Raw genomic sequence first — 27,146 nt, forward strand, 5'->3', positions numbered from 1 at the left:
CAAAGAGAAGAGTTAGTCTACCTCTACTTTAGAACAGTCCACACATATGTATGTATTTATATTTATATTTAATTATTTTTGTCCTGATCTTCGTGTCACGAAAGAGCTTTTAAACACAATAAAACATCTTGCTTAGATGTCTGGCTGGCTGGTTATCAGATAGATGTGCAATAAGCAATAAGGAAGACAAATCAGTTATTCATTAACTCTGACAGACTTTACACTCCCTGCAGTTGGAAGCCAATTCACTCCGTTTGCGGTATATTTACAAAAGGTAAGAAGAAATCTCCAGCACTTCTTTTCTTTATATAGTTGATTAGATCATTTGTATAATATATATTTATTTAAACCTAATTTATGTCTGTCTTTGACAGATCCAGGCTTTAGTTTGGTACGAGTGTTGAGATGAATGACGTGGAAGACGACGTTGAGATCTCCTTTCCAGTAAAGGTAAATGCTGATCTTTAACAGCCACAGTTTTGTTGCAGAGTGTTGAAAAATATTCTCAGCTCTGAGATTACTTATTTTTTATTCAACTTTATTTGTATACTTGATAGGTAGCAACCAAATATATATATAAAAAAACATACTGTGTAAAGTAAAATGCTAAGTAAAGTTCTTATTATTACTATTATTAAAAACAAAAACAACACTTGTTTCTGTAAACTGTAGTTTCTCGGTCGAGTAGAGGTGGTCCGCCCCGATGGAATACAGATCCTGGAAGAAGCCGCTCAGAACCTCAAGGTGAGCCACCGACATATTTAATACATTTACAATGTTATTTTTAGTCGTGCTGGTGTCATAGATCATGCATTCATGTAGTCAGCGACCATCGGCTCCACACTGACAACATGAAGTGTTGAAAAGAGCGCCCAACACCTCTGCCACGCCACATATGAGAAACTGTTATTGAAATCATTTACACTGCTCTGTGGATGTTTTACACAACTTTGAGATCATTTTTCACAACTTTGTAGTTGTTTTGTGTCTTTGTGGCTATTGTTGTCGCTTTTAAGTTGTTTAGTGCTTTGTTGTACGTTTTCATTGTTTGTAGTTGTTTTTCAGCACTTTGTATTTGTTTTGTGGCACTCTGTAGTCATTTTGCATCTCTTTGTGGTTATTCTTCCGTGTGTGGTTGGTTTGTACCCCTTTGATGTCCCATTTTAGCCTTTTTATGGTTGCTGTGTATTTATTTGTAGTGCCCCGTGCCTCTTTGTTGCTTTGCGTCTCTGTGATTATTTTGTGTGAGTGGTTGTCTTGTTCCTCTTTGTACTTGTTTTGCTCACTTTTATGATTTGTTCTCTGTGTTTGTGGTTGTTTTGTATCCCTATTTTGTTATGTCCTGTCTCTTTATACTCATATCAAGTCTCATAAACCCTTTTACTGCTCATAATAATAGAGCAGCGTCAATGTATCCAGTGCATTGACTCATGACCAAATATGTAAATACCACCCACCTCTGCTCCACCTAATTGGGCAGCTGGTAAGTGCTAGCTTGCAGACATGCATATATTGGTTTAATTATGCTTGAGCTATTAGAGCCACCGCTTCAGCTCCTACAGGGCTGCTAACATGGCTGCAGACTCTCATTATTGTCTATAATGTACCCCTTTAAAATAGTCTTGTATTCTAGTAGGGAAAGGCCAACTTTGTGTGCATCTGCAGGATTATTTATACTGTTTAAATGAAACAATTTTGTGTGTTTTTGTCATTCCTAGACTTCAGATGAATTCTCCTCTGAGAAAGCTGCAAAGAAGAGCAAAGTCCATCTGTTCCTGTCTCTGAGTGGGATAGACATTTTGGAAAACAAAACCAAGGTGTGTGACAAAAGTGTCCTAATTACAAAACTGCTCATTCTCATGATGTATTCAGCTTTCATGATGTTTTAAAATGTTAATTCTCATCATCTTCCCTTCCCTCAGTTCCTATTGTACTCGTGCAACCTCTCTACTATTTCCTTCTGTGCTGTCCATCCTTCTTCACCCAAAGTTTTTGGGTTTGTGGCCAAGCACCCTGCAGCGGACACGTACCACTGTTATCTGTTTCAGAGCGCAAAGTTTGTGAGTATTCCCAAGGCTGAAACTAAAGACCAACTTTGAAGTTTGATGTTGGTAGAGCAGAAGACTACAAATCCACAGCTGAATGACATATTCTGGCTTCTAGTGTCCCAGATGTGATTTTTTCTGAATTACTTTTTAGTCTCACGTGCTGGTCTCAGTTATTGGGGACGCCTTTCGGGTTTCAAATAAGGAGGAGACACACAGAGTAGGACGAGACATAAAAGTGGAGGCGCTCCAACATAAGGTCAGTCCTGAGTTGTAATGGCTGTTTTTTTTTCTATTTCTGTTAAAGAACTTACAGAGCTTATGAAATTAAATATTTCCAATATTCACGAAAGCTTTAAATGAGTCTCTCAGTCTTTTTAATACTTCTTTTTCAGAATAAAATGCTGCAAAGAGAGAATGATAAGCTGAAGAGGAGGCTTGCAGGAGAAACTGATGACTGATGATTGCATACAATGTTGCTGTTGTGGGTACATATAAGTACACAACGAGCGTGAGAGACTGCTTCCTATTAAATTTTACATGATGCTGAAATAAATATGTCTGTAATTTTCTTTTCTTTTTTTTTCTTATTCAGCGTAGAATCCATTTTAGCTGCTTTACCCAAATCCTTTCTACTAGATGGCAGCAGCGAGTTGTCATTCTCACTATGTTGGCAAGTCTCTGGATGCGTTCAAGTGTTTTAAAAACATAATAAATATTGCACTTAATTGTTTCACTTACAGTTAAAAATAAAAAACAAACAAACAAATGCTTTAACATCACTCAGAACACTGAGATGTTTGATGAAGTCTGTAATTTTAAAGAGCTGTCTTGTAAGAAATAAAAATGTGTTTCATTTAAACGGCCATTTGTAGTGTAGATGTTTCAAACTGTGCTGTGTGTCAATAATAGATTAAGTTCAATTTTCCAAAAATAATTTATGGCTAAATGTCATAATGCTTGACTTGTAAAACACGACATAACTGAATTGAAAATTCGTTTCGTTACCATTGGTAGCAGTAGCATTTGTTATGCATTTGCTGTGTATTGGATCGGACACTTAGGTTACGTGAAGGCAACAATATGTAAACTTTATTGAGAAAGTAACAGGGAGCGGCGGGAGTCCGAGGCTGTTTTGTTGGAAGATGTGACTTTATGCTAACGACAGCTAGTTTTGTCTAAAGGGTATTTAAAGTTTACTCAGTCATGCTTACGGACGTCTCCCATAACTCACCACAGGTGCTAACCGAGAAATTGTGCGTTAGCAGATTAGCTAGCCGAGAGACGTCACTCTGAGGCACGGCGTAAACTTTGCGCGTTCAGCGACATTTGGTGTGTTTTCGTTTACCGAACACAATTATCTGTAAATCACCGAGTCTTCACTTTTCTGGGGGGGCTCCTTATTATCCACCTCCGAACGGGAGACTCTGGCTCTGCTGTCTTTACCACCCACAAACACCCGCCATGGGGACGCGGTGGTCTCGTAGCAGCAGCAGCCAGTCTCTCCTCCCGGAGGAGCAGAGGGTAACGCGGTACACTGAACGCAGAGACTCCGATAACGACTCTTTGGATGGACTAGTCCGGCGGGAGGACATAGCCCAGTTCCCGTACGTGGAGTTCACCGGCAGAGACAGCGTAACTTGTCCGACCTGCCAAGGCACTGGACGCATACCTTCAGGTGAGTAGAAAGAGTTGATAAATCAGTAAGCGTTAGTGTCGGACAGTCAGTCTGTGTTGATATGAGGACAGTTTCTGCTCATTTAACGCCAGAGATGAGGCGCAGAATTCCTAAAAGGTGTTTTCAAGTGTTTGGCACGGAAAAAAACACTGTCAACATTTTAAGTGTCGTAAAAGGCTTGTTGGTCTCTAATCTGTGACGTTTAAATGTCCTAAAGTTTGACCAAGAAGGACTGGATTGTGTATAATGTAGGTACAGTAAAGCAGAGCCATATAGAGAAAACAACTAATTTCTTTATTTTACTTTTAACCCCTTCATAAATCCTGTTGACTACAGTCTAGTTACTAATATAAGAAAATATATTAGACATAAAAGATGCAGATATCAGCCAGCATGGTCAGTGTTGGCTCATACTGACATTTAGCTAAAGTTGTGCTGGTAATTCTGAACGAGACACATTGAGTTTGTTTTGCAAGGTTTTGAAGCTCTGTGAACAAATGGAAAAATCAAGAAATTACTAGATTGTCCAGAAAACTGGTCTGCACTTATCCACTAAGAAGACACTTAAAGTAATGTTTTTAATGGAGTTTATGACCCACCGTGCATAACGCAGAACTTTGACCTCACATGAGGCCATGTGACACCAGCAATAAGAAACGTGGGCGCAAACACTAGTTTAGAAGATGCTGAAAATGTACATTCGTACAGATATGAAGGGGCACAGCTGTACAATTATGAGCCTGTCAGACATCAGAGAGGCCAGGGGGTGATGTCGGCATTTAAGTGCCATTTATTGAGTTTTTGTTTTCTCTCACCATCCCTGATCCTCCCGTATGGAAAAACTGCTCTAGAAGGTGAAAGTGAAAGAGCTGCATGTACAGAAACAACCGCATGAGTTGTTGTAATCACACATTCCTGACTTCTAAATTCCAAATCTGGAATATCTTCAGAAGCATAATCACCTTGTCCATCACAGAGGCAGGAGTCCCATTGTTTGCTTGGCTAATGTCTGAGGATGATGGTCTATGAGATGTACCTCATACATCTGGTACTTTTTTGTCCATAGTACTCCCAGAGCAGATTAATGTAAGTAATGACATATAGCTATGCATGGTTCCCTGTGCTCAACATAAAATAACTTGGTACTATGCTGTATGTTTTATACAATTTTGTGTCTCACCTAAGAAAATGTGTTAGAGTAATGATTAGATTCATGAAGAGCTGCACCAGTGAATCTGTTAAACAGAAGCTATTATTTTAAGTTGGGGGTTCGTTTGCTTAGCTGTAAAAGGCTGACGGGGTATTGTCATCACCCTGCCAAGTGGGCGGGCAGGCAGGATGTATGGACAAGTTTGTGAATGCAATAACGCACAAATGAGCTTCAAATACCATTTGTGTTTCTACTAAGATGTCAGATGAGTTTGAATCTCAGTGACCTCAACATTAGGGTCAGAGTAAGTTTTCTGTATGTAAACAAGGTGACACAGGATCTTGAACTTGATACCACAGGTGTGTTACCTGGGAGGCGGAGGGGTAGCACTTTTAGCTGATGTCCTGTGTTTAATTTCTCCGTCTTTGTCGTGTTTCCAAAAAAACAGTTTTAATGGGAAATGCTAAACATCATTTTTCTTCTTGCTCTGCAGAACAAGTGAATGAACTGGTTGCACTGATCCCGTACAATGACCAAAGACTGCAACCCCAAAGAACGTGAGTAACTGCAGCACACTGATGTGTTCCTGTGTCTGTTCCCTCTGGACGTGTGGGTCTCTCACTCTGTCTGAGGTGATGTAGGAGGTGAGTGCATTGTCTGGAGAGAACCTTCCCTCTCTGTGTCGTAGGAAGCTCTACGTGGTCCTGTCAGTTGTGCTCTGCCTGCTGGCCTCTTCGCTTGTTGCCTTCTTCCTTTTCCCACGTCCAGTGGTTGTGGTGGACGGAGGGATCCGCTCGGTGACGGTGACGTTCGACCGCAACAACACAAAGGTCCTGATGAACATGACGGTAGGTTTCATATCACAGCTTCTAATAATCTACACAAACAGCATGACAAAGCATAACTCTCAGCCTCTGCAGGCTCAGGTCTCACTTCACTAAGAACTCCTCTGTGGGATCAGCACCAATGTGTTTCCATACAAATGTGTCTGAAGTGACTAATGAGTGGAAGGACGGGTTTGCAAGCTAGCAACAATCTTCAGCTTCTGTAACGCTCTTCTTTATCACATGTGGTCAGTGGGTAAATACTTAGACAGTTTCATTATTTCAGTTCAACTTTGGGAAAGTACAGCCAGTTAAGCAACACAACGACCACAGTGAATTTGAAATGCTAATAGCGTGATTCAAGTGTTGAGTCTTGGCTTGAATTCAGCTGCTACAACTAAAACATCACATTAACACCTTAGGAGTCATTTTTTGTCTGTTTTCACTTGCTCAGCATTAACCAGACAAATGAGTCTGGCAGTTTCATGGCTAGAAGAGCCCTGCTTTCTTATTATTCCACAACAAGTTAATGTAAACAGTGGTCAGGAGATGAATCCGAGTGTTGAATTAGCATTTGTTTGCTGTTCAGAGCCTGATATCTCGCAGTCTGAAGTCCAAGGAGGTGTGGCAGGAAATGATGATGCTGATAGAAAACAGACTGTATCAGGAAGATGACAGATGTTCTTTTAAAAAGCAAACAAAACACAATGAAGTGGTGAAATGTATTATGTTACCCTGCCTGGTTGCTTTAGAGTCTGTGGAAATAGAGGAATTGTCTAACAAGCACTTGGTACTTTGATTGCATGTTGATCGGAGCCTTTCAGATTCACTGTGGTGCTGTACAGAGGCAAAGCTTGAATAAGTGTCCAAAAACATCTGGACATTTATCTTTTGTAAATATAGACACACAAACAAGATTAAAAAAAAAAAACCTCCCCAAAAAACCCAAAACTGTAACAAAAAACATCAAACGTCACAGATGACAGCTAAACACATTTTAGTGCTTTCTCGTGTTGTTTTGTAAAGAAGGGAAAAGATTCCATTCTTTTTTTGACCTGGAGGAGCTCCACTTTATAAAACCAAATAAATATTTAGTGTGCAAAAATGACTTTGACAAGAAGGGTTTGATTTCATCTACTAAATGTGTATGCTCCCTTGTGCTGCCAAAACAGCCCTGAGCACTTGAGCCATGAACTCCATTTGACCCCTGAAGGTGTGCTGTGGTATCTGACACCAAGATGTTAGCATCAGACCCTCTAAGTCCTGTAAGCTGTAAGGTGGGGCCTCCTTGTTTATCCAGCACATCCCACAGGTGCTCTATTGGAATGAGATCTGGGGAATTTGGAGGCCCAGTCAACACCCCAGGTTCATCGCTGTGCTCCTGGAATGAGTCTTGTGGTGCATTATCCTGCTGAAAGAGGCCAAAGCCATCAGGGAACATGGTTTCCATGAGAGGAAGCACATGATGTGCAACAATGATTAGGTAGTTGGTATGTGTCAAAGTAACATCCACATGGATTCAGGACCAAAGGATTCCCAGCAGAACATGGCCCATGGCTGCCTCTCCTGGCTTGTCTTCTTCCCATAATGCATCCTTGTAGCAGGTGTTACCGAGTTTAAGCGATAGAAACGCAGTACCAACCGTTAGTGTGATTCATCAGACCAGCCTCCTTCTTCCATTGCTCCATGGTCCAGTTCTTATATTTGCATATGCATTGTTGTGCTTTTGCTGGTGGTTATGGGCAACCTGACTGCTCTGCAGCTGTTCAGCCTCATTCACAACAAACTGTGATGAACCTTATATTTTCACAACTTTTCTTTCAGAACAACCAGTAACTTATGTTTTTTTTTGTTTTTTTGGGGAAATTTAAGCTACAGTAGCTCATCTGTTGGGTCAGACCACAAAGACCAGCCATGGATCTGTGCCCATGATTCCTGGTTCTCTATTGTTTCCTCCCTTGAACCACTTTTGATAGATACTGACCGCTGCAGACTCAGAACAGCTCACAAGAGCTGCTTTTGTTTTGGGGATGCTCTGACCGGGTCATCTAGCGATCACAGCTTGATCCCTGTTAAACTCGCTCAAATCCTTACACTTGTCATTTTTCCTGCTTCTAACTCATCAACTTTGAGGACAAAATGTTCACTTGCTCCCTAATATATCACACCCACTAACAGGTGCCACGATGAAGAGATAATCAGTGCTATTCACTCCACCTGAGAGTGGTCATAATATTATACCTGATCAGTATACACATTTGCTTTCCTTGTTTTTGACAGAAGAGCAAATCCTGCGCTCTTGAATACATACGAGATCTTAGAATGAATGGTTGAGGTTAATTCAGAGTCGTACTTTGCTATGTGACTATCTTCATGTAAAAGTTGAGCGTGTGAATGACAAAATGTTGTCTCCCTCATCACGATAGTGGTTCTAAACCATCTGAGGATGTGAAACAATCGTCAGGTTTCATTTAAGCTGTGCACTGTGTAAGAGCTGCTTCACTAGTCTAGTTCAGATCTGCACTTTAGTGCACTGAAGCACTCTGCAGGCCACGCTTCCTTTATGAAACCTCAAAACGTGGCAACAGCGTTGACATTTTTTAGGATTTAGTTTAGAAAACATGTTGATGTTGCTGCTTTTGCCACTTTCTGCTTGTGTAGTAAATGGATGTTGATAATAATAATAGCTTCTGCCATCTGAGTGTCTTTTGATGAAACTTAACTAGAAGTGTCAAAAACAGGCTGTGTTGTAGGTGCTGTCTTTTTATTCCTCTGTGTGTCTTTTGTTCTTTATTTTACTCAGAGCACGCTCAACTTCAGCAACCCCAACTTCTTCTCGGTGCATGTGCAGAGCATCAGCTCCCAGGTCCTCTACATGAAGTCGGTGATCGGGACTGAGCTGCTCCACAACGTCACCACAGTGCTGCCACTCAGCGCGTGTCAGGTACAGGATTTCAGCCACTCAAAGTACAATCAATCAAGATGCTTGTCTCCTTTGCTGTTTTACACAATTTTAATGTTTCCGCTCCATCGATGCCGATACATTATCACTACTGCTGTCAGTGTTCCTTTCCATATAAGCCATATCACTCTTATGGCTATTTTTAAGCAATTTGCAAGCTCCCCTATTAGTGTTGTTGGTTTTTTGTGTGGGTGTGTGGCAGCTGGTGCCAACAGCTGTGCTAATCTCCCCACAGCTGAAAATAGTAACCATAAACATGACAGAACTAATAATCAGTGGTTGTCAGGACCGCTCACTCTAACTTCATAGCAGGTAAGGTGAAGTTAACTAAGTTAGAGGGGGATACATACAAACGCCCCTGCACGCTTGTGTCAGGCTTACAAACAAGTGGCACACTGAATATCGACAGCAGATCAGAGCACAGCAGCCGCAGCATGATTCATTCATCACACTTCTGTGGTTGTGTACAGCTACAACAGGATGCTGGATGGCAGCTTATTTAAGCATTCAATCACACAAGCAGTTTGATAATTAGGACTGTTTTTTGGCCTTTGATTTACAGTGAGATCAATAAGAACATTTCTAACTCCACCCTTGGCTGTCTTCATGGCATCGTGGCCTGGGCCTGTTCACTGTATGTTGTTGTGTGTCAGCTCGAGTGGAGCGGCCGCAGCTGCACATATCCACCTCACGCTGAAGTGCTTCTCACAGTACACTTGTTAGTAGCCCAGAATTTTTCTTGTATCATTTCCCCACATGTGATCGAGAACAGGTCTGCCTCAGTAAACCAGGCGCTGTACCAAAGCAGTCAAACTCCTTGTGCTAAAGAACTGAATGATTAAAATCTGAAGAGACGACTGATACTATTCCTCTAACACACAGCCTGAGGATGGCTTCAACCAGCATTTGTCACACTGGATGTGCTGGTCACTGAATAAGCCATTTGGCACTGGCAGAGAAGATTTGGCCAGTTTTTCACACAGCCCACATACTCAGCTCTGCTGCTTCAGTACAGCGCTGTGGCTCAATGAAGCAGCAGATCTTTAGCTAAAAGTAAACGCCAGATAAAATCACCATTTCCTCTTTTTTTTTGAGTAATGTTTGTTGTTATCTACCCAGCATTTACAGGAAATCAGTGTTTTTGTTTTGTTTTCCCCTCTTGTTTTAACAACCTTCTGTCTGCAGATCACCTCAGCTGAAGCAGTAAACAAAGCTCAAAGAGTTGCTGTGGTTGCTTCATTCTGTAGTTTCACTGCTGATAATGGCCTGAATTGTCTTCCTGTGCTGCTCTTGAAATACTTCTGTTGTTGGTGTGACGTATTGTGTCAATCTTCTGCAGGTGAACTACACTGTCAGCGTGGAGATCGGCAGTAACGCTCCGTACGTCTAGTAAGTGTCTGCGCCTGAGCTTGTAGAGGAAATTAAGCTTCTTTGCAAACCTACACATGAATTCCAGTTCAGTAATCTGAGCCTTTGTGTTTTGTTTTTTCAGTACGTTATGCACCATGTCCAGCATCAAGGTTCACAACATTCTCGTACTCATGCAGTAAGTGTCCTTACCCCGACAGATATCTTTATCTTCATTTTACTTTGTTACTTCTGTCTTTTATCTTAACACTTGCAGCAGAAAAATCACTGTGATGTCTAATAGACTATGTGCACGTTAGCATATGCTACTTCCGGTGCGGAAACTCCTGTGGGGAGCTTTGTTTCCGGTGTCCTATTCGCGCCTTGTTTACAGTCCAAAACAAGTTAAGCAAATGAATGAATCAAGCGGCGATTTACATTTCTATAGATGTCTTTGGCATTTACCCAATATATCTGTAAATGATGTTCATCGACTTGTCTATATTTTTTCCCCGCGCCTCAGGGCAAAAGAGAAAAGGGATTCAACTGTTATATTTCTCAGCTGTCCCTTGTTTATCGCGGGTGTTATGTTCTAAAAATAACCAGCGATAGGTGAAATCAAGTAGCCAATTTTATTTTTTGACGGTGCAAAATGTTTCGTCGACATACAGCACTGCACTTCAGAGTCACACTGCTAGCGATCGATGCAGCGATTCTGTACTGTACAGGAGAGACGTCACGGAGGAGATCGACTGCAGCGATCAGGACGCAGGACACAATGTGACGTAAAAAAAAAATAAGAAAAAAAAATAAGCATGCAAACTTGCACTAAAAAAATCTGCGAAACAGCGAGGTGAAAGGTGAACCGCGTTATAGCGAGGGACCACTGTAATTTTGAAGGTAAGTCACAACATACCCTTCGTAAATACTAATGTATAGAAACCGTTACCAGCAATCATTCATTTTTTGTGTGCCTTTTTTTCACGGTTTGTTAACATGCTGTGTAGGTGTGTACTTGAATAGCTGATATTGACATAACGGGGGAAACATCTGGTTTGACTATTCTTCACCTGTAGTTTGAATGCTGAACATTTTGCCTGTTTAAATCATAATAACTATACAGAGATGTGCTTCTGAATGTGGACGATGTGTCTTCTGCTGCAGTAATGCAGTTCTGCTTGTGTTGAGTGATGTAAACAACTGATCGATCTAAACTCTTTAAACGTCAAAATCGATCATTAGATTTTTTTATGACACAACAGTGGTGAGTGTTCCCACCTTCTCCTCTTTGTAACTTAACATGATCTTTCCGTTTTTGAGTTTTGGACATGATTTTGGAGTATATCCTCGCAGTAGCGATTGATTGCAAAGTGAAGCTACCGGAAATGTACACCCCTACATCTGGTCTCAAACCAGGAAGTTAGCATTTTCTCGTGCACAGGGTCTATATGGTCATATGAAGCAGCATGCGGGGGCAGCCAATCAGAATAAGTTGGTCTAAAAGGGGGAGGAGCTAAAATGGCTTGTTTCAGAGAGTGGATGATCTGATGAGCTGTGCCAAAGGCCCACATAAATAAGGACGTTTTAATGAATCAAGAGTGAAGGAGAAAGAGTGCATCATGGGAAGCCCCCAGCAGCCTAGGGAGGGTTCAGGGTCACCTGATCCATCAGGAACTATATATTTAGAGGATTCAGGATTTATACATCGGGGAAACCAAACAACCTCTGGCGAAGCAGATGGCACAACACAGAAGAGCTACCTCGTCAGGCCAGGACTCTGCAGTCTATTTACACCTACAGGGCAGTGGACACTCTTTCAATGATGAGGATGTGCACATCCTGGACAGGGAGGAACGCTGGTTTGAGTGCGGAGTCAAGGAGGCCATTTACGTGAAAAGGGAAAGACCATCTCTAAATTGAGGAGGGGGCCTAAGGGTACATCTTTCACCATCTTACAATGCTGTGATTGCAGCCATTCCCCAACTCTCTGTGAATGGTACTCATGGCCACTGATCAGTGGTTATTGATCAATGGTCATGAGAATTTGCATAATTAAGATTAAGGAACTGACCTCCCAGCCCATTGTTCCTTCAGTGGGCTGGTTTCAGTCATTATGCAAATGTGCTGTTTATAAGAGTGGGGAAACCTGCAGTCAGCTGAGACTGAAGAAGTCACTTGGATGAGTGATCAAACGTTTCTCCCACTGAAAGTGCGACGTCCAGATGAATCAACTTTTGGAGATTTACTTACCTGGATGATTGAGCATGCATCAAGACGTTTTAAGCCTAGTCTTACAAGTACAGAGGGCGTCTGCCTCGTGAATCAAAAATGGGAGTTGGTTTCATAGAAGAGGGGCTTGAAAGAAATCACTGAGCTGAACCAGATTTACAGGATTTAAAATCAGGGACAGCACCTATTGCTGTCTGCATGCGCTAGCACATGTGATCAAACTTTTGTCGTGCCGTGCAGTTTGTCAGGGCGAGAACGGCGAGCATAATGGCCCCATAACAGTTATTAAGGGTCAGTTTGAAGCTTCCTGTCTTCAGCTCTCACTGGTTCTGTCTTGTAGCCAGTGGCTTCTGCACGAGTAGTGTAAACACAGCCTTAGATAAGAGATGCTGTTAACATATAAACCACATTGTCAGGGTGAGGTACTTTGGGGAAACTGGGTAACCCACTGCTTTTTCTTTCTTTTCCCAAACCCTTTAATTCTTGTTTTGCAGTCTAGAGAGAAGTCATTTGTGCAGGTGCAGTTTCGTGCCCTGTGGTTCTCGATATCACACTTACAGAGCTGTGAGAAATCATTACTGTGGCAACGTGCTTTTCTTCTGTGAGCAATTAATTGGTTGAGATGTGACAGCAACATGGTAAACAGCCTGATTCTTACATCTCTGTCCTCTCCTGTTTTCAGAACCTCAGTGAAAACCTCGTACATGGTGCGAACGTCCCAGAACAGCCTGGAGGCCTATCGCTACATCGACTGCGGCTCCAACACCACGTACCAGCAGCCGGAGAATTACAAGATCCACTCCTCTGGTGACACAACGGCCCTATCCCTCCGTCACTCACTTCCGTGAGGGGCGCAGATCTGGGACTACAAGGACTGTGTTAGTGTACACTGCAGGATGGACTAACAGCTCGGCAGCAGGGAAATGCTTAATATCGTCTCATTTTCTACACTTGCTAAAAAGAGCCGACATTGACCCGCTGTTATCTCGTGCTCATCCAGGATTTGGCTGTATCTCGGAAAACAAGGGCTCTGACAAGGGAATGTTGTTCTAGCCATCAACAGATAAAGGGTCTTTGATGGACTTGTGAAATGTGGAATTATGGCCTGTAATGTCAAGCTCAGCACTGTGTTTGTGAAATGTTCTTGCCTGACTTCCTGTCCAAGTCCAGAGAGCAGTTTTGCTGTTTCAGAGCAACACGAGTCTGAGTGGAGAACTGAATGAGTCACTAGCAGCGAGCACTCCTTGTGTTGTAAGCAGGACAAAGGTCACAGAAAGCTCTTTCTTTAAGGGAACATTCTCAGCCAGGATGCTATTCGTGTTAATTATGGCTGCAGAGCTCCCTCTCTGTGCTGCTGCTGCAATGTCATTAGAATTCAATCAAAATTCCTTAGTGTGGCTTGAATGACTGTTACACTGTGATCACTACTGACTGTTGTTGGTTTTTTTTGTTTATTTGTTTTTGGCAGCTTGAAACTGGTGTGGATTGTAGATATTTTTTAATGGTTCGATAAGTTATTGCTTGCCAAGTCTCATTTGAGCACATCTATAAGGAGAGAGGGATAACATCACATGTTTTCTTCCATTTAACTGCTTTTACTATTCACTTAGTAGAAATCTACTCACAGAATCCTTAATACAGATCCAGTTAAGCTACAAAAAGAAGTCCCACCACCATACCACATGAGTGCAATTTAAAAATGAAAAACAATGCCTTTAGATAGTGAGAGAGCTGATTATTTGCAGTGAGACATTATTTCTAGCTGAACCCACCAAGCTTTACACATGCAGATAAATCTCAGGCAGGCTCAGAGAAGACTGTTATAGAGGATTTAGAAAGTGGCCGTACCAATGCTAATAATTATAAAGGTAGTATATCCTGCTGTATACGGTTCCCTGTGATTCCCACCTCTTTGTGCAGAATAATATGCAGCGTCCCAACCAGAAGACGGCACGTCCTCTACAATCACAGCCAGGGTTGTGCAGGGAGTGACCGTCTGTGAGACCTGCAGTAATGTTCTGAGACGTCTGAGGGGCGTTTCATTCAAACATCTTCAACTGTAGTGCACACAGTAGATTTAAAAAGGCTGCAGGTATTTGGGCATCAACAAAATCTTCAGCCGCCTTAATATAAAACTGATGTTAGGATTCGAGTTACAGGTGTTCTTTAATGGGTTAATTGGTCAAACTTTGCAATAGAATCTTGCTGTGTGAAATTAGTGTTTTGTTGAAAATTGGTCTTAACAATTAGGATTTGCAGCTGCACTCAGCGTTTACCCTGCTTCTGCCAGACTGACTGTAATAGCGTCACATGCATTTCCTTCTGGTTCGCAGCTTTTCTAACTCCTTGTGTGATGGATTTCAGCACATTCTCACGCTGCCTGGAGGCTGACTGTAACTTTGCCTTTAGACCAGCTTCAGTGTGGAAGCAGTTTGATAGATTGATTTTTACTTTAAAGGGACAAATGCTGTAAATTTCTGAAACATTTTTACCTATTTTGTTTGTGGGTTTTTTTTTTTTTTTTTTATTGCACCAATTAACCTTTTGGTTTAAGTTATCAAAAAAAAAGAAAAGACATTAAAGGGATTTGTGAATTAATAAAATGAATAATGAATACCAATAATTGTTTTGTTCTTGCCCACCACTTACAGTGGACAGAGTACACCACGTATGAGCTACATTGCCCAACGTATTCACTCAACCATCCAAATCATTGAATTCAGGTGTTCCGGTCACTTTCTTGGGCAAAGGTATATAAAATCAAGCAGCAAGCATGCAGACTGCTTCTGCAAACACTTGTGCAGGAATGGGTCTCTCTCAGGAGCTCAGTGAATTCCAGCGTGGTACCGTGATGGGATGCCACCTGTGCAACAAGTCCAATTATGAAATTTACTCACTACTAAATATTCTACAGTCAGCTGTTAGTGGTATTATAATAAAGTGGAGGCAACTGGGAACAACAGCACCTCAGGCACAAAGTGGTAGGCCACGTAAAATGACAGCAGGGTCAGCTGATGCTGAGGCACATACTGGGCAGGGGCCACCTGCTTTCTGCAGACTCAATCACTACAGACCTCCAAATTTCATGTGGCCTTCAGAATAGCTCAGGAATAGTGTACAGATAGCTTCATGGAGTGGGTTTCCATGGCCAAGCAGCAAGGCAAAGCGTCGGATGCAGTGATGTAAAGCACTCCGCCACTGGACTCCAGAACAGTGGAATTGTTTTCTCTGAAGAGATGACTCACACTTCTCCGTCTGGCAATCTGATGGACTGGTCTGGGTTTGGTTGCCAGGGGAACAGTACTGGTCTGACTGCACCGTGCCGGGTGTAAAGTCTGGTGTTGTGGGGTTGTATTTTAGGAGCTGCGCTTGAGCCCCTTATTCCAGTGAAAGGAACTCTTATTGGTCAGCATACCAAGACATTTTGGACAATGCCACATGGGAACAGTTTGGGGAGTCCCCTGCCTGTTCCAACATGACTGCACACCAGTGCAGTGCAGTAAGCACAAAACACCCCCAAAAAAACCCACAGATGAGTGAGTTGGTGTGGAGGAACGTGACTGGCCTGCACAGAGTCCTGACCTCAACCTGAGTGAATCCCTTTGGGATGAATTAGAGTGGAAACTGCAAACCACATCAACAGTGTCTGACTCACAAATGGACTTCTGGAAGAATGGTCAGAAATTCCTAAATGTTGTGGAAAGCCTTCCCAGAAGTGTTGAAGCCCAGATCTAAGCGCTGCCTGTTGGTCCCACAGATCAACACTGGGTGTCCAACGTGATTGGGCCCCTGAAATCCTGGAAATGTTGGGCCAATATCATATTACATCTGCTCATGGGAATAATCTTGAGTACAGCAGTCATGACTGAAATAACGAGTGACACAAGGAGAGTTCGGGTACCACATCACTTCAGTTTAATTCTATTCTTCATCTTCTTCCATATAAAAAGAGCGTAATAACCTTTCCAGACAAACATGTTTCTGTTTTATATCTTATACACTGTCCTATAGCTGCATGTGAAAATATATTACTACATAATAGATCAACAGACCACAATATATTATCGCTGTAATACAAGTAGTGTTTTTTTTCCTCTACCAAACAAGGCAACACACTAAATAAATGCATAGTAAAAATAAAAGAAGCAATAAGTACAAAAATATAACTGATAAAAAGCTTATTAATACAGGAGTGCTTCATCTTTGGTTAAGTACATCTTTCTTTAGGTCACTGTCTTATGTGTGTGTGTCTTCTCTTTGTTACATATTTGTGTGAATAACTTTTATACTGCCTTTGGTCATGACATGAAGCAGTTGGAGGGGTGGGGGACAACCCCCCCCCCCAAAAAAAACCCCTAAAAGTAAAAAACCCAGCAAGCATTTCACGGCAATGGTGTGCTTATATCCTATACGTCCTCCCACAACTAGCTTTTTCCCCTTTTCACATACAAGTCTTTAACAGTGGACGTAACAATACCTGCCCGCATATTTACCTGAACACTCTCAACGCACACACACACGCCTCTCCCTAACACATACACTTGTTAAAAGGTAAAAAACCTCACATTCCTTTTTCCTTTCATTAGTTATTCCTCTGTCTGCTTTACTAGAAGTGTATGAGTGGAAAACAAAACGAAAAACAAAAACCCACGATTGTCAATTTCTGATTACACTGATAAACGAGCTACTGAAGGCAGGCGTGACTGTAAATGTGCTGTACATACATGTGAACACCTGAACATCTCAAAGATACAGAGAGTAAATTACATCATCAGGGCTTTGGTCATGGTTTAACAAAGAAAAAAATACATGCTTTTGTATCAGTACAAAATATGAACACCAGTCATTTTTAAAGGAAATCATTATATTTGAATGGTGACCTTCCTTAAGCTTTTACAGCCTATACTGGTGCAAGCACGCATCGTCTTTGTAACTGCTACCACAAAGCCGTTTGCAGCACTTCAGCGCTGTCACTGGTTTACTGGAAACTGGCAGGACTGAGGTCATAAAAGCTCTGCTTAACCATTAAAACGGGCCTGGACCAACAAAGACATTCTGACAGGGTTCAGTGAGCCTGGATACCCACAGTCATGAAGCTCATTATCAGCCAGCTCAGCTAAATCTGGTTTCCCGTCTATTCATCATAGAGCAGGAAAGGAGAGGCCAATTACAAGCCAGTTATAAAATGGTTTGTATCCATGTGTATTTCTGCAATTATCAAGGCTAAATGGCAAAAAAAAGTCTTTAGATGGTATTCAACCATGGAGGACTTCATGGCAACATAAAGGAAACAGTGAGACCTCCCCTAACATAAAACAAATAATTTGATTAGTACAATGGAATAAGATGCTCTTATGAAAGCCTTGAGAACCTATTAATGCTCCTTAATGAAACCGAGGTACCATAGATTGTATTAAAAAAAAGAGGACTTGGACAATCCAGATGGACTTTAAACTTGTATTCTCTCTCATGGCCAGTAGGGGGCGAACATCAGATTCAAATATACAACTCTTAGAGAAACCGACCCTTCCTCTGCCTTGATTCAAGAGCTCAATGAACGTTCAACAGAGTTTCTTTTGTCCTATCACCCCCAACTGGTCGCAGCAGACGGCTGCCCCTCTCTGAACCTGGCTCTGCCGGAGGTTTCTTCCTGTTAAAAGTGAATTTTTCCTTCCCACTGTTGCCAAGTTGCTGCCTCACAGGGTTGGTTTGATTGTTGGGTTTCCTCTGAATTATTGTAGGCTCTTTACCATATAACGCGCCTTGAGGTGACTGCTGTTGTGATTTGGTACAGAATTGAAATTCCCTTACAGGTTTGTGATATCAGTTGGAAATTTTAGCTCTCCTGCAATAATTTTCATTTTGTAAATTACGGTACTATTTAGAGTGAAACAGGTGATAAAGCAGGGCATACTTTTCTGGGCTCAGTCTTATGACTGAGAAGTAATAAGCCTATGGACGTGGAGTATCCTCTGTCCTCTTATCCAAGTATTGTCTAAATGAGGCTTCACAACACTAGTCCTCTCACCTCAAGGTCCATATATGGGATACAAAAGACAAATGTGACCCAGGGCCTCTGGAGCCCTGTTTCGGCTGCTTCTGTGTAGGTCAAATAGGCCACTTGTAGCTACAAAAAACCTAAGACAGGTAAAAGTGAGCCGACTTTGTGATAGTGCAAACCTAAAGGTAGCTTGCTTCGTGATAGCAGCCCTTGGTAGATGCTTGTTTGCTTTGTTGGAAAGCCATTTCCTCTGAAGCCTCCTCAAACTTGGAGTTGTGACACTGTACATCATGGCTTGTAAAAGAAACAAATAAACAACCAGAAGGGATCCCACACTGATTTTAAGTTGGCTTTAAACACTCAACAACATTCCTCATCACAAAGGCACAGAGTCATAAATAGGGATGGGTATCGTAACCCGGTTCTTGTTGAGAACCGGTTCCCACTGTTTCAATTCCTTGGAATTGTTTGCCATTTTTGCAAACGATTCCTTTATCGATTCCAGTCGTCCCGAAGGACGTCACCACGTTGCGGAGCGTCATTTAGCTGGCAGGAAACACGGAGCCTAAGCGGCTCAAACGCTCAAAAGTTTGATTATACTTTACGAGAACGGATGACAACAGGGCAACTTGCAATACTTGCAAAGTAGATATTTCATTTAAGGGAGGAAACACTATGAATATACAAAAGCATTTGCTCACAAAACACGTGATAACCTTAAATGAATGTCGTGTTTTTAATTCCACTCCGGACTCGTGAATCTCAACCCAGCAGCAGCGGTAACGTTTGCACGTCCTCTCCCGTTAATGCGGCAGGTAAATAATCAACTAACAGTGCATATTATGTTAGCGCGATCTGCCTTATTACAAAACCTGCCATTACTGTGCGTTTAGTGACCATGATGAGACAGACAGACAGAGTCTGGCTCAGATGCTGGCAGTTCTCGCTGCAGTCTACCGGTAGCGTCTCCTTTCAGGCCAGGATTCTTGTGTAATTGCTACAGAATAATTTATGTTACACTTTGTTATTGCTACAGAAGAATATTTATTTTATTATTTTACATTTACATTTTTTTTCCTGGGGACCCTGTGACACCCCATTGAAGAGCTGTAGGCTGTGGATCTCTTAAGATCTCACTGTTGGGTTTGTAAGGCCACGCTACTCCTAAATTTCTACCTTGTTCAAAGAGAAGATATAAAACAAAGTTCTAAGCTAATCGACCTTAGTGTTCTCCTTTTTTAAAAAGAATCAATAAGAGAATTGATAAAGAATCGAATCGTTAAACAGAATCGAAAATGGAATCGGAGTCGTGAAAATCTTATCAATACCCATCCCTAGTCATAAATGAACAGTAACGGCCTTGGCAGGGTGACTGTATATGTTGCCCATGCCTCTTTCTCAGAGTGTTTTCCTCTCTTTGTCTCCCTCTATCGGCGCTGAGACAGCATGACCTTGTTGATGAAGTTGACGATGGCAGAAGCAGGTTGGTCGGGGTCCAACTCAGCAAATAAGTGGCAGACGTTCTCTGCCGTGCTGCCGGGCTTCTTAGCGACAAAACCAAACACCCTGAGATGGGAAGGGTGGAGAAAAAAAGAGAGGATGTGAAAAAAGGAAGAGACAACAAAAAGAGAAGCAAAGGCAATCACACAAAGACTCTTGAGTTTGTCCAGTCTGTGACAGCCTACTGCGTAAAACTACCATGAAACAATTAGTGTAACGTATGGCGTGATCATGTAGGACTTATAATTTACTAATTAAATCATCAAAAGTTTGCAGGATAAATTTTGCCAAGATGCACACACAGTTTGATGCCATGCAGCGGCATACACACGTCTATACTTCCTGTCAGCCTTTAAAACACAAACAGAGCACTTACTTAACAGTTGTGTTGTCTGAGTTAGTCCACCTAAATCCAAGAGACAGACAAAGAGAGAGAGACAGAAGACTCAGGCGTGCACATTCACACAGGCAGAGCTGCCAAACAAGCTGATGCATCCGCAGCCTCGGCCGCAGTCCGCATGCTCGCGTCTCTCGTGGACGCTCACGCACATTCATTAGCCCCACACGGGTACAGACTCACGCGAGGACTCAAGGCAACGAATGCAATGAATGATCATGATGCAGTGATCTGTTCATTAGCGACAGTACTAACTAAGGCTACAAGACACAAAGATGTCTTTTTCTTCTGAGTTTCCCACCTCCTGTCCTTTGGATCGATGCTGCTGAAGGTCACACTGTTCACTGCGTAATGTCTCCTGAAGAAAACTCTGGAAGAAGACAGACGTGTAAAGAAGTGCCAAAATTAATGTAAATAGTTTTCTAAAAATAAGAATCCAGGGGGGAATCTCTTACCTGCGCTGGTTGTCGGTCAGCGTGATACCCTGTGATGTCACTTTGAACTGGACGACTGTGGCAGCAGGACGCGGGCTACGACCCAATGTGGCATCTGTTGCCTTGGCAATGGCCTGGGGGCCCGTCAGGGACTCTGTTTCCACAGAGTTCAGATAGAGGACGTTACAGGCTGAGGGAAGAAGGACAGAGAGGTCAGCGTGTTGACCACAGACTGTATACGAACAATGGACGTATAGAAGACATCGTGACATCACTGGTTTATGGAAATGCATTTTGAAACCTGTCCCTTAGCTTCACAGCCATCACCGCCTGCTCGTTTCTGGAGTAAAGTCGGGCATTTTAACATGGCAGACTTTTGGAAGCACACTCAAGTGTCCATTCAAGGAACAGCAATTTTAAAAAGAAGAAGAAAAGAATTAAATCCAGGAATAATATGATTGTAAAACATACATGATTATAGCCAATATGCTAATGAGAAAACGAAGGTTTTGTTGTGAATCAGTTCCAAAGATGAGGCGCAGCACAGTTAAAGGCTCTGACACCCGTGGTCTTAAATCTGAAGCGAGGAGCAGTGAGAAGAGCAGCTGAAGCTGAGCAGAAGGAGTGTAAGGATGAAGGAGGTCTGAAAGGTATGGCAGTGCCAAGTCACTGAGACATTTGAAAACGAGAAGCAAAATCTTCTTTTGGATCCATTGAGGAATGGGGACCCAACGCTGGATGAAAATGGGTGGTAATGTCACTTTTATTGCCACTGAATTTGAACCATCATCCTAGTGGTGATGCCCTGTAGGCAGGAGGTGAGGATAGTAAGGGGAAAACAAGTTCTGGGTTTTATAGAACAATACAGTTGTGTGTCATCTGCATAAAAATGAAACTGTAAACCAAAGTGATGTAAGATATTTCTGAGAGGATGAGTTATAAATAGCAGGGGTCCCAGCACTGATCCCTGTGTGACTCAGGCTGATGGAGAGTGAACAGTCTAGCCTTGAACAAACTGTAAACCACTGAAGGGCTGCGTCACTAAATCCAGTGTTAGCCAGTCGTTCTAACAGAAGACGACACGATGTGGTGTCAAAAGCATCTCTGAGGTAAAGGAGGATGCTGAGAAGGCCAGCATCAGATATGAGGAGGTCGTTTAAGAGCTGTTTCAGTACTCAGCTCAGAGGCTGTTATTAACTAAGCAGGGCTGGAGTTGAGATGTTACAGTGGGTTCGAGAAGAATTCAGCTGAAAATGGATGTTGGAAATATTACTGGAGAATAAATTCTGGAATACTGCACACTGTGTCATGGAGGCGAGATGAGAAGTAGTTTCTGTGGGCTTGAATAGCTTGTGTACAGTTTGAGTAATATGATGATTCGGCAGCATGCAGAGCATTCTTATTGAGGAACAATGATCAAGGCGAATTTTCTTCGACAGCCGTTAGTTACTGGTCGACTGTTTGGCACTTCCTCTTTGGCTTCCTCTTTTTTTAAACCGGACAGAAGTGCTTGCATTTTCTCTGGTGCATCTATTCCTTGCATGTTACATCATTTCTCAGCCAGGCTTTATGTCCAGTATTGCATCAGTTTCCTATTATTTGACCTGTGCAAAGGTTTTAGAAACTGAAAACTAAAAAATGTGACGTTATAGGAAAGAAAAAAAGTACCAATTTGGTACTTATTTTGTAATCTAAAAAATAAGATTTAAACTTTAAGAGTCTTCCTTTGCACTTAACTGTTCATACATGAATACATAACACAGTGTGTTTCAGGAATAGAGAAAGAGAGAACTTACCGGCTCCCTGCTTCAGCAGGTCAGCAGCTGTGCTGATGTTACTGACTGGTTGAACCTCCTGCACCTCTCCTATGAGATCTGACAACAGACAGATAAACCATGAATTATATCTGATAGATTACAAAATACCTTGAAACACATGATTTATTTATTTGAAGGCCTGTGTGGCCTTCAAATATTCCATTACCCTTCTCAAGGATTTTAAGAGCACAGGGCAAAGAGATGGGTGTGATGGAGTGCTGGTAAACGAGTGCAGACAGACTCCCTGTGAAAAAACAGAGGAAATCATTAATAGATCTGAGACAGCAAGGTGCACAGGAATGCCCATTTCTAACTGGAAATAGATGGAATGAAACGTACCAAAGTAGGGCTCGTTCTGACAGCCTTTAATCTTCACTCCTCGAGGACTAGTTTCAATCAGAAAATGTCTCACCAGCTGCTCCAGAGGGTCGCTCACTGTAAAACCAGATTCATAAAAAGTTATAAAGGAACAAAAACAGAGCAGAGGGACACATCTGTCAAAATGAGACATCTATGTGATGGAGGCAATCATTTTTCACCTTTGTTGCTGTGGTTGCTGACATTGGGAGGAGGTGTAACCACCTTCAGAGCCAGCCCATAGGCTCCCTGGAACGAGTTACTATCCCTGATTAGGAAAGTGCCAGGCTCCCTCTCCTTCAGTGCTGCGATTGCTGTGTCCAAGCACAGTGATAATTTAGGAAATTTACTTATGTAGGCTTTTGAAGAAAAAGAAACAAGTATGAACTAAAGAGCTTACCTTGCTCTCTAGAGATGCTGGGCTTATACCAAAACTTGGAACTATCCTGGACAAACTTCACACTGACCCTGTTTGCAGTTTCTGCCTCTACTTGGTCATTTTGGTCAGCAGGGGGTGCAATTTCCCCCACCGTGGGAGAAAACGTGACGTGGTGCTGATGCTGAGGAGCAGTGGAGGCAGGCACGTGACCCACAGCTGGCTTTACCCCATTGCTAGGTGAACCCGAATGTCCGGGCAAATGCCGCTTCTCTGGCAAGGGGGGTTGAGGGTGAGGAAGAGGGATGGAGATTGTGGTGTAGCTCGAATAGGATTGTGGGGTGTGAGGAGAGTAGCAGGGCCTCTTGTTGGTGTCCACAGCTGCACTGTGCTCCGTGCTGGCTTGGTAGTTGTGATGTGGGGGCCCGTGCGTGTGGTTTAGGTGGTTGTGGGGGTCGGACCCACTCAGCATCAACCTTCTACCCAAGGTGGCGAATCCGGGAACTGGTGCATCAGACACAGGGGAGCCGTCCATGCTGCTGGGCCCAGGCTGTGGGGATGATGGTGCAGGAGAAGATGTTGGGTTGGTGGTGCTGGTGTGTTTAGGAACCTCTGCGTGAGACTCCCTGGTCGGAGAGGATCCATTAACCAGTGCTACAGATGGTCCCACAGAGCTGGTAGCTTGGGTGTGGCTCTGAGGCTGTGACATTTCAGATGGTGGACCACCAGCTCCTGCAGGAGAAAAGGTCTGCAGTGGGCCAGTGGGATGAGGGTGTGCATCTGATATAGGCGAGGTATGGACAGGGGAAGAAGGTGTCTGGCAGTGTGCTTGGTTTGTGGTGGTTGGTGTCACAGAATCACGAGCTGAGGACATATCTGAGCTACAGTGCTGCTGTTGAGGAGCAGCTGGCGACAGGTTTGTTGGTGCAGGGCACTGATTGGTGGATTCTGTTTGTTTCGGTGAGGCTGTGTGTGACTGTGCTTCTTTGGTGTGTGGCTCCAGGCGCTCTGTGCTGCTTCTTTGCCTGTCTGGTGATTCCTGGATGACGTTAGTGTGACAGTGGGCCTCGTGAGTCTGGGGAGCCTCGTAGTCACTGATGATGTCTGTGGTTCGAATATCATACTCTCTCCTTCCTGGACTGGGGCTAAAATGGACACATGTGAGTATTATTATTATTAAAGACTAGCAATATCTTCACTGTAATATCAGAGTGAACTCTCATATATTAAAAACACCTGAGCGATATACTGTATATGTAAATTAATCAAGAACAAATACAAACCCAAAGCCCCCAACATGGGCACCCTGCGTGAAATGCTTGAACAGAAGAAAATCCCCTTTTCTTTCAACAACAGTCTGTAAATTAGAGTTGGGCAGATCGATACACTGGTATTGGTAATAAATTGATACTAGGGCGTCAGGGTGATTACTTTGTTTCCATCCAGTTCAGTATGTAGGACACTGAAATGTGTTTTTTCTTTTTGGAGCATGACAAAGTAAACCTCAAACATCCACTATGAGAACTATCTGAACCTTTGTGTGTTGACTGTCACGTTTACTGTTATTTTTACCCCACATTTAACCTCCTAGGACCTGGTGTCCCCATATGTGAACATCACATCACCAGGATATTAGCGAGTGATCCCAAAAACAAGCTGCATGTTAGCTGGCACCCCCGCTCCTTCATGGCGTCTGACCGCTCTGTTCTGTGCTGTGTCTTCATCATACTTTCCCCATGAGCCATGCCACCAAATATAAATTCCAATAGAAAGAAATAAGCTTTTGACTATGGTGTTCTAATTAGACTAACATTATTTATGATTCACTGTCATAGCTACATATTTATTTCCACTACGGTTGTGAGAAACAGCTCATCCGACACTACCAAGGTTGGGTAGCAGTGGAATACCTTTCCTGTGTGCGTAGAGGACTGCTGGTGTGAACGGGAGTGGGCGATCCAGACATGTCGGATGGTGTGGAACACGCGGCATGGCCGTTTCTGTGCACCCTCTTAAAAGAACCATGGGTAATGTGATCCCTCCAGCCCACGCTTTCACCAGAACTACGGAGGCCATCTGACAGAGGATGGAAACAATGAAGCATTTTTACTAAAAATGACCTCAGTAAACAGCATCAGCTGTTACTTAGTTAATATGTTCCCAGCTGATTCTTATGCAAGTTCCCTGTAAAAACCCAGTCTGTGCTTAAGGCATGTATCAAGTTAAAACCAAATTTTCAGTGCATGCTGTTCCTCATTATTCCTACATTACTGAGTGTTTTTTTTTTAATGTGACTCACCAGTGTGTGAGTCAGAGCTGTATGACTGCTGTGAGTCTGGATGGTGATGATGGTGGTTGTGGTTATGCTCTGCTGGTCCGCTGCTATGGCCGCAGTGGCCCATCACAGCGGAAGCAGGAGGCAGCGGGGATGTGGACTCGGACTGGTAGCCTGAAGCGTAGCCCCTGCTCTCAGATGGCGAGGGTTGGTAAGGTGAGCAGGGGCACACCTGACGTGGTGTCTGGTAACCGCTGCTGCTGCTGCTGTACTTCATGTCCAGGTGGGAATGAGCGTGGGACCTCGATGCCTCTGGATAAGCTGGGTGACCTGATGGCAAGGGGTCAAAGGTAAAGGCTAGAAGATCTTGGCCCTGTGGGCCATAGGAGGCTACGGTGGCTCTCCTGTGCCAATATTCAGCCTGTCTGTCCCTCTCCCACTGCAGCTCCGCCTCCCTGTCTCGCTCCCAGTGAAGGGACAGTTCTCTGCCTCGTCTCAGCCCTGGGTCCCTCTCCCAGTGGAGCTCTGACCCCCTGGGTAACTCCTCCCTCGTTCTCCTAAGCCCCACCTCCCTCTGATGAAGCTCCGCCTCTCTGTCCCAATGGAAGTTGTCGCCACGCTCCATCCTGAGGGTGTGATAGGCCACCGAGTCCTCTCTCCTCATGCTGCAGTCTCTGCAGGGACAGCCAGAGGGCGGCAGACCATCCATTAGCATGATGTCATGGTAAGTAGGGCTGGTGGCTGGTTTCTGGTGCTGGTGGGGATGGTGGTGGCTGTGAGGTGGAGGAGGGTGGTGATAGGGTGTGTACTCATCTTCCCGATAGCAAAGGCGACCTGGGGCAGACATAGGGTGGTGATGGGGGTGGTTGTGAGCATGAGGGGTAAGGTCTGCTGATGGGTAAGGACAGGTATGACGCGATGACGGAGCCTCTGAGCAGGAGCGGTGCAGGTAGTGTGGCGAGCCACTCTGACGGTCCCACACCAGATCTGGAGGTGGGAGGGACTGGTGGGAGTGGGGGCTATAGTGTTGGCACAGATCCATGTGTGATGGTGGAGCAGCGGGGTTGGGGCTAGCTGAAGGAGGAGCCCCGTGATGGCCGTTGGTCCCTGGAGCCCGATCGAGGCAGTAGCCATTAGGCATGAGAAGGGTGCGGTCGCATCCTGGCTCTGCACAGCGCTGCGACCGGTAACCATCCCGGCAGGAACAAGACCGACTGAGCCTCAGCGTGCCCGTTCTCTCAGACTGAATAGAATCTCCATCATCCAAAATGGCGGTCTCTCGCTCTCCATCTCGGCTTCCCTCGATGCCGCCGAGAAGACGTTCGAGCTCCTCCCTTTCCTGTCTGGTGGGCGGCGGCGGACGATTGGACTCCTCCTGATGGTCTGGATGGATAGAAGACTGGTTCAAATGGAGGGAATGTGCTGAAAGGCCGGAGTCAGAGCCTTGGGTGATGCGGTGATCGGGCCTGTCTTCTGCAGCTACTCCCCCTGCGATGCTGCCGTTGGCTGAGGTGAGAGAACCAGAGCCTGGACCTCGCCGCTTCTTTATCTGAGCGTAGAGGCTACCATCCAGAGGACCTCTGGTGTGGGCAATATCTACGACGCAATGATAGATAAACTTAGTTTTTAATCTCACAATAAACATCAGCTACTGTTGGAGCTTTAGTAGACTTAAGTATACTTGAACTCTGTCTTAATAATGGCTAGCACCATGAGTGCTGCTGTTAAAGGCTTCTACCGCTCCACCATGACGA

At 43.6% G+C, this 27,146-nt stretch overlaps 3 protein-coding genes across 8 annotated transcripts in view; 2 read left to right on the forward strand and 1 right to left on the reverse strand.

The window, feature by feature from the left end:
* The first annotated feature begins 158 nt into the window (after window positions 1-158).
* Window positions 159-2,907, forward strand: LOC113013534 (PTB domain-containing engulfment adapter protein 1). The gene is made up of 7 exons (XM_026154529.1): window positions 159-274; window positions 375-450; window positions 673-744; window positions 1,719-1,817; window positions 1,923-2,060; window positions 2,200-2,304; window positions 2,441-2,907. The coding sequence occupies exons 2-7, from the start codon at window positions 406-408 to the stop codon at window positions 2,504-2,506; spliced, it is 525 nt and encodes a 174-aa protein (XP_026010314.1). The 5' UTR covers window positions 159-274; window positions 375-405; the 3' UTR covers window positions 2,507-2,907.
* A 117-nt stretch (window positions 2,908-3,024) lies between these two features.
* On the forward strand, window positions 3,025-14,728 carry LOC113013535 (transmembrane protein 106C). The gene is made up of 7 exons (XM_026154531.1): window positions 3,025-3,723; window positions 5,367-5,430; window positions 5,562-5,721; window positions 8,501-8,641; window positions 9,999-10,048; window positions 10,152-10,205; window positions 12,918-14,728. The coding sequence occupies exons 1-7, from the start codon at window positions 3,510-3,512 to the stop codon at window positions 13,081-13,083; spliced, it is 849 nt and encodes a 282-aa protein (XP_026010316.1). The 5' UTR covers window positions 3,025-3,509; the 3' UTR covers window positions 13,084-14,728.
* Window positions 14,729-19,526: 4,798 nt separating this feature from the next.
* The window catches only part of tns2a (tensin 2a), a 60,791-nt gene continuing 53,171 nt past the window's right edge, over window positions 19,527-27,146 (reverse strand). For 5 of the 6 annotated variants that reach the window (XM_026154688.1, XM_026154686.1, XM_026154689.1 and 2 more), the window contains 11 exons: window positions 25,417-26,988; window positions 25,028-25,193; window positions 23,142-24,262; window positions 22,924-23,055; window positions 22,724-22,819; window positions 22,551-22,628; window positions 22,364-22,441; window positions 20,589-20,757; window positions 20,435-20,503; window positions 20,113-20,142; window positions 19,527-19,802 (listed from right to left, as the gene is read on the reverse strand). In XM_026154688.1, coding sequence (XP_026010473.1) covers window positions 19,664-19,802; window positions 20,113-20,142; window positions 20,435-20,503; window positions 20,589-20,757; window positions 22,364-22,441; window positions 22,551-22,628; window positions 22,724-22,819; window positions 22,924-23,055; window positions 23,142-24,262; window positions 25,028-25,193; window positions 25,417-26,988 — 3,650 coding nt within the window. In that variant the 3' untranslated portion in view covers window positions 19,527-19,663. The remainder of the gene's footprint in view (window positions 19,803-20,112; window positions 20,143-20,434; window positions 20,504-20,588; window positions 20,758-22,363; window positions 22,442-22,550; window positions 22,629-22,723; window positions 22,820-22,923; window positions 23,056-23,141; window positions 24,263-25,027; window positions 25,194-25,416; window positions 26,989-27,146) is intronic. The other variant, XM_026154687.1, reaches the window with a different exon arrangement.

This window comes from Astatotilapia calliptera, chromosome 20 (assembly GCF_900246225.1).
Source record: "Astatotilapia calliptera chromosome 20, fAstCal1.2, whole genome shotgun sequence".
NCBI lineage: Eukaryota > Metazoa > Chordata > Actinopteri > Cichliformes > Cichlidae > Astatotilapia > Astatotilapia calliptera.

Coding starts and splice junctions, on each gene's coding strand:
- LOC113013534 (XM_026154529.1), top strand. CDS start 406: ATGAATGACGTGGAAGACGACGTTGAGATCTCCTTTCCAGTAAAG. Junction 745..1,718: donor AAGCCGCTCAGAACCTCAAG/GTGAGCCACCGA, acceptor TGTCATTCCTAG/ACTTCAGATGAATTCTCCTC. Junction 1,818..1,922: donor TTTTGGAAAACAAAACCAAG/GTGTGTGACAAA, acceptor CCCTTCCCTCAG/TTCCTATTGTACTCGTGCAA.
- LOC113013535 (XM_026154531.1), top strand. CDS start 3,510: ATGGGGACGCGGTGGTCTCGTAGCAGCAGCAGCCAGTCTCTCCTCCCG. Junction 5,722..8,500: donor AGGTCCTGATGAACATGACG/GTAGGTTTCATA, acceptor TATTTTACTCAG/AGCACGCTCAACTTCAGCAA. Junction 10,206..12,917: donor AACATTCTCGTACTCATGCA/GTAAGTGTCCTT, acceptor TCCTGTTTTCAG/AACCTCAGTGAAAACCTCGT.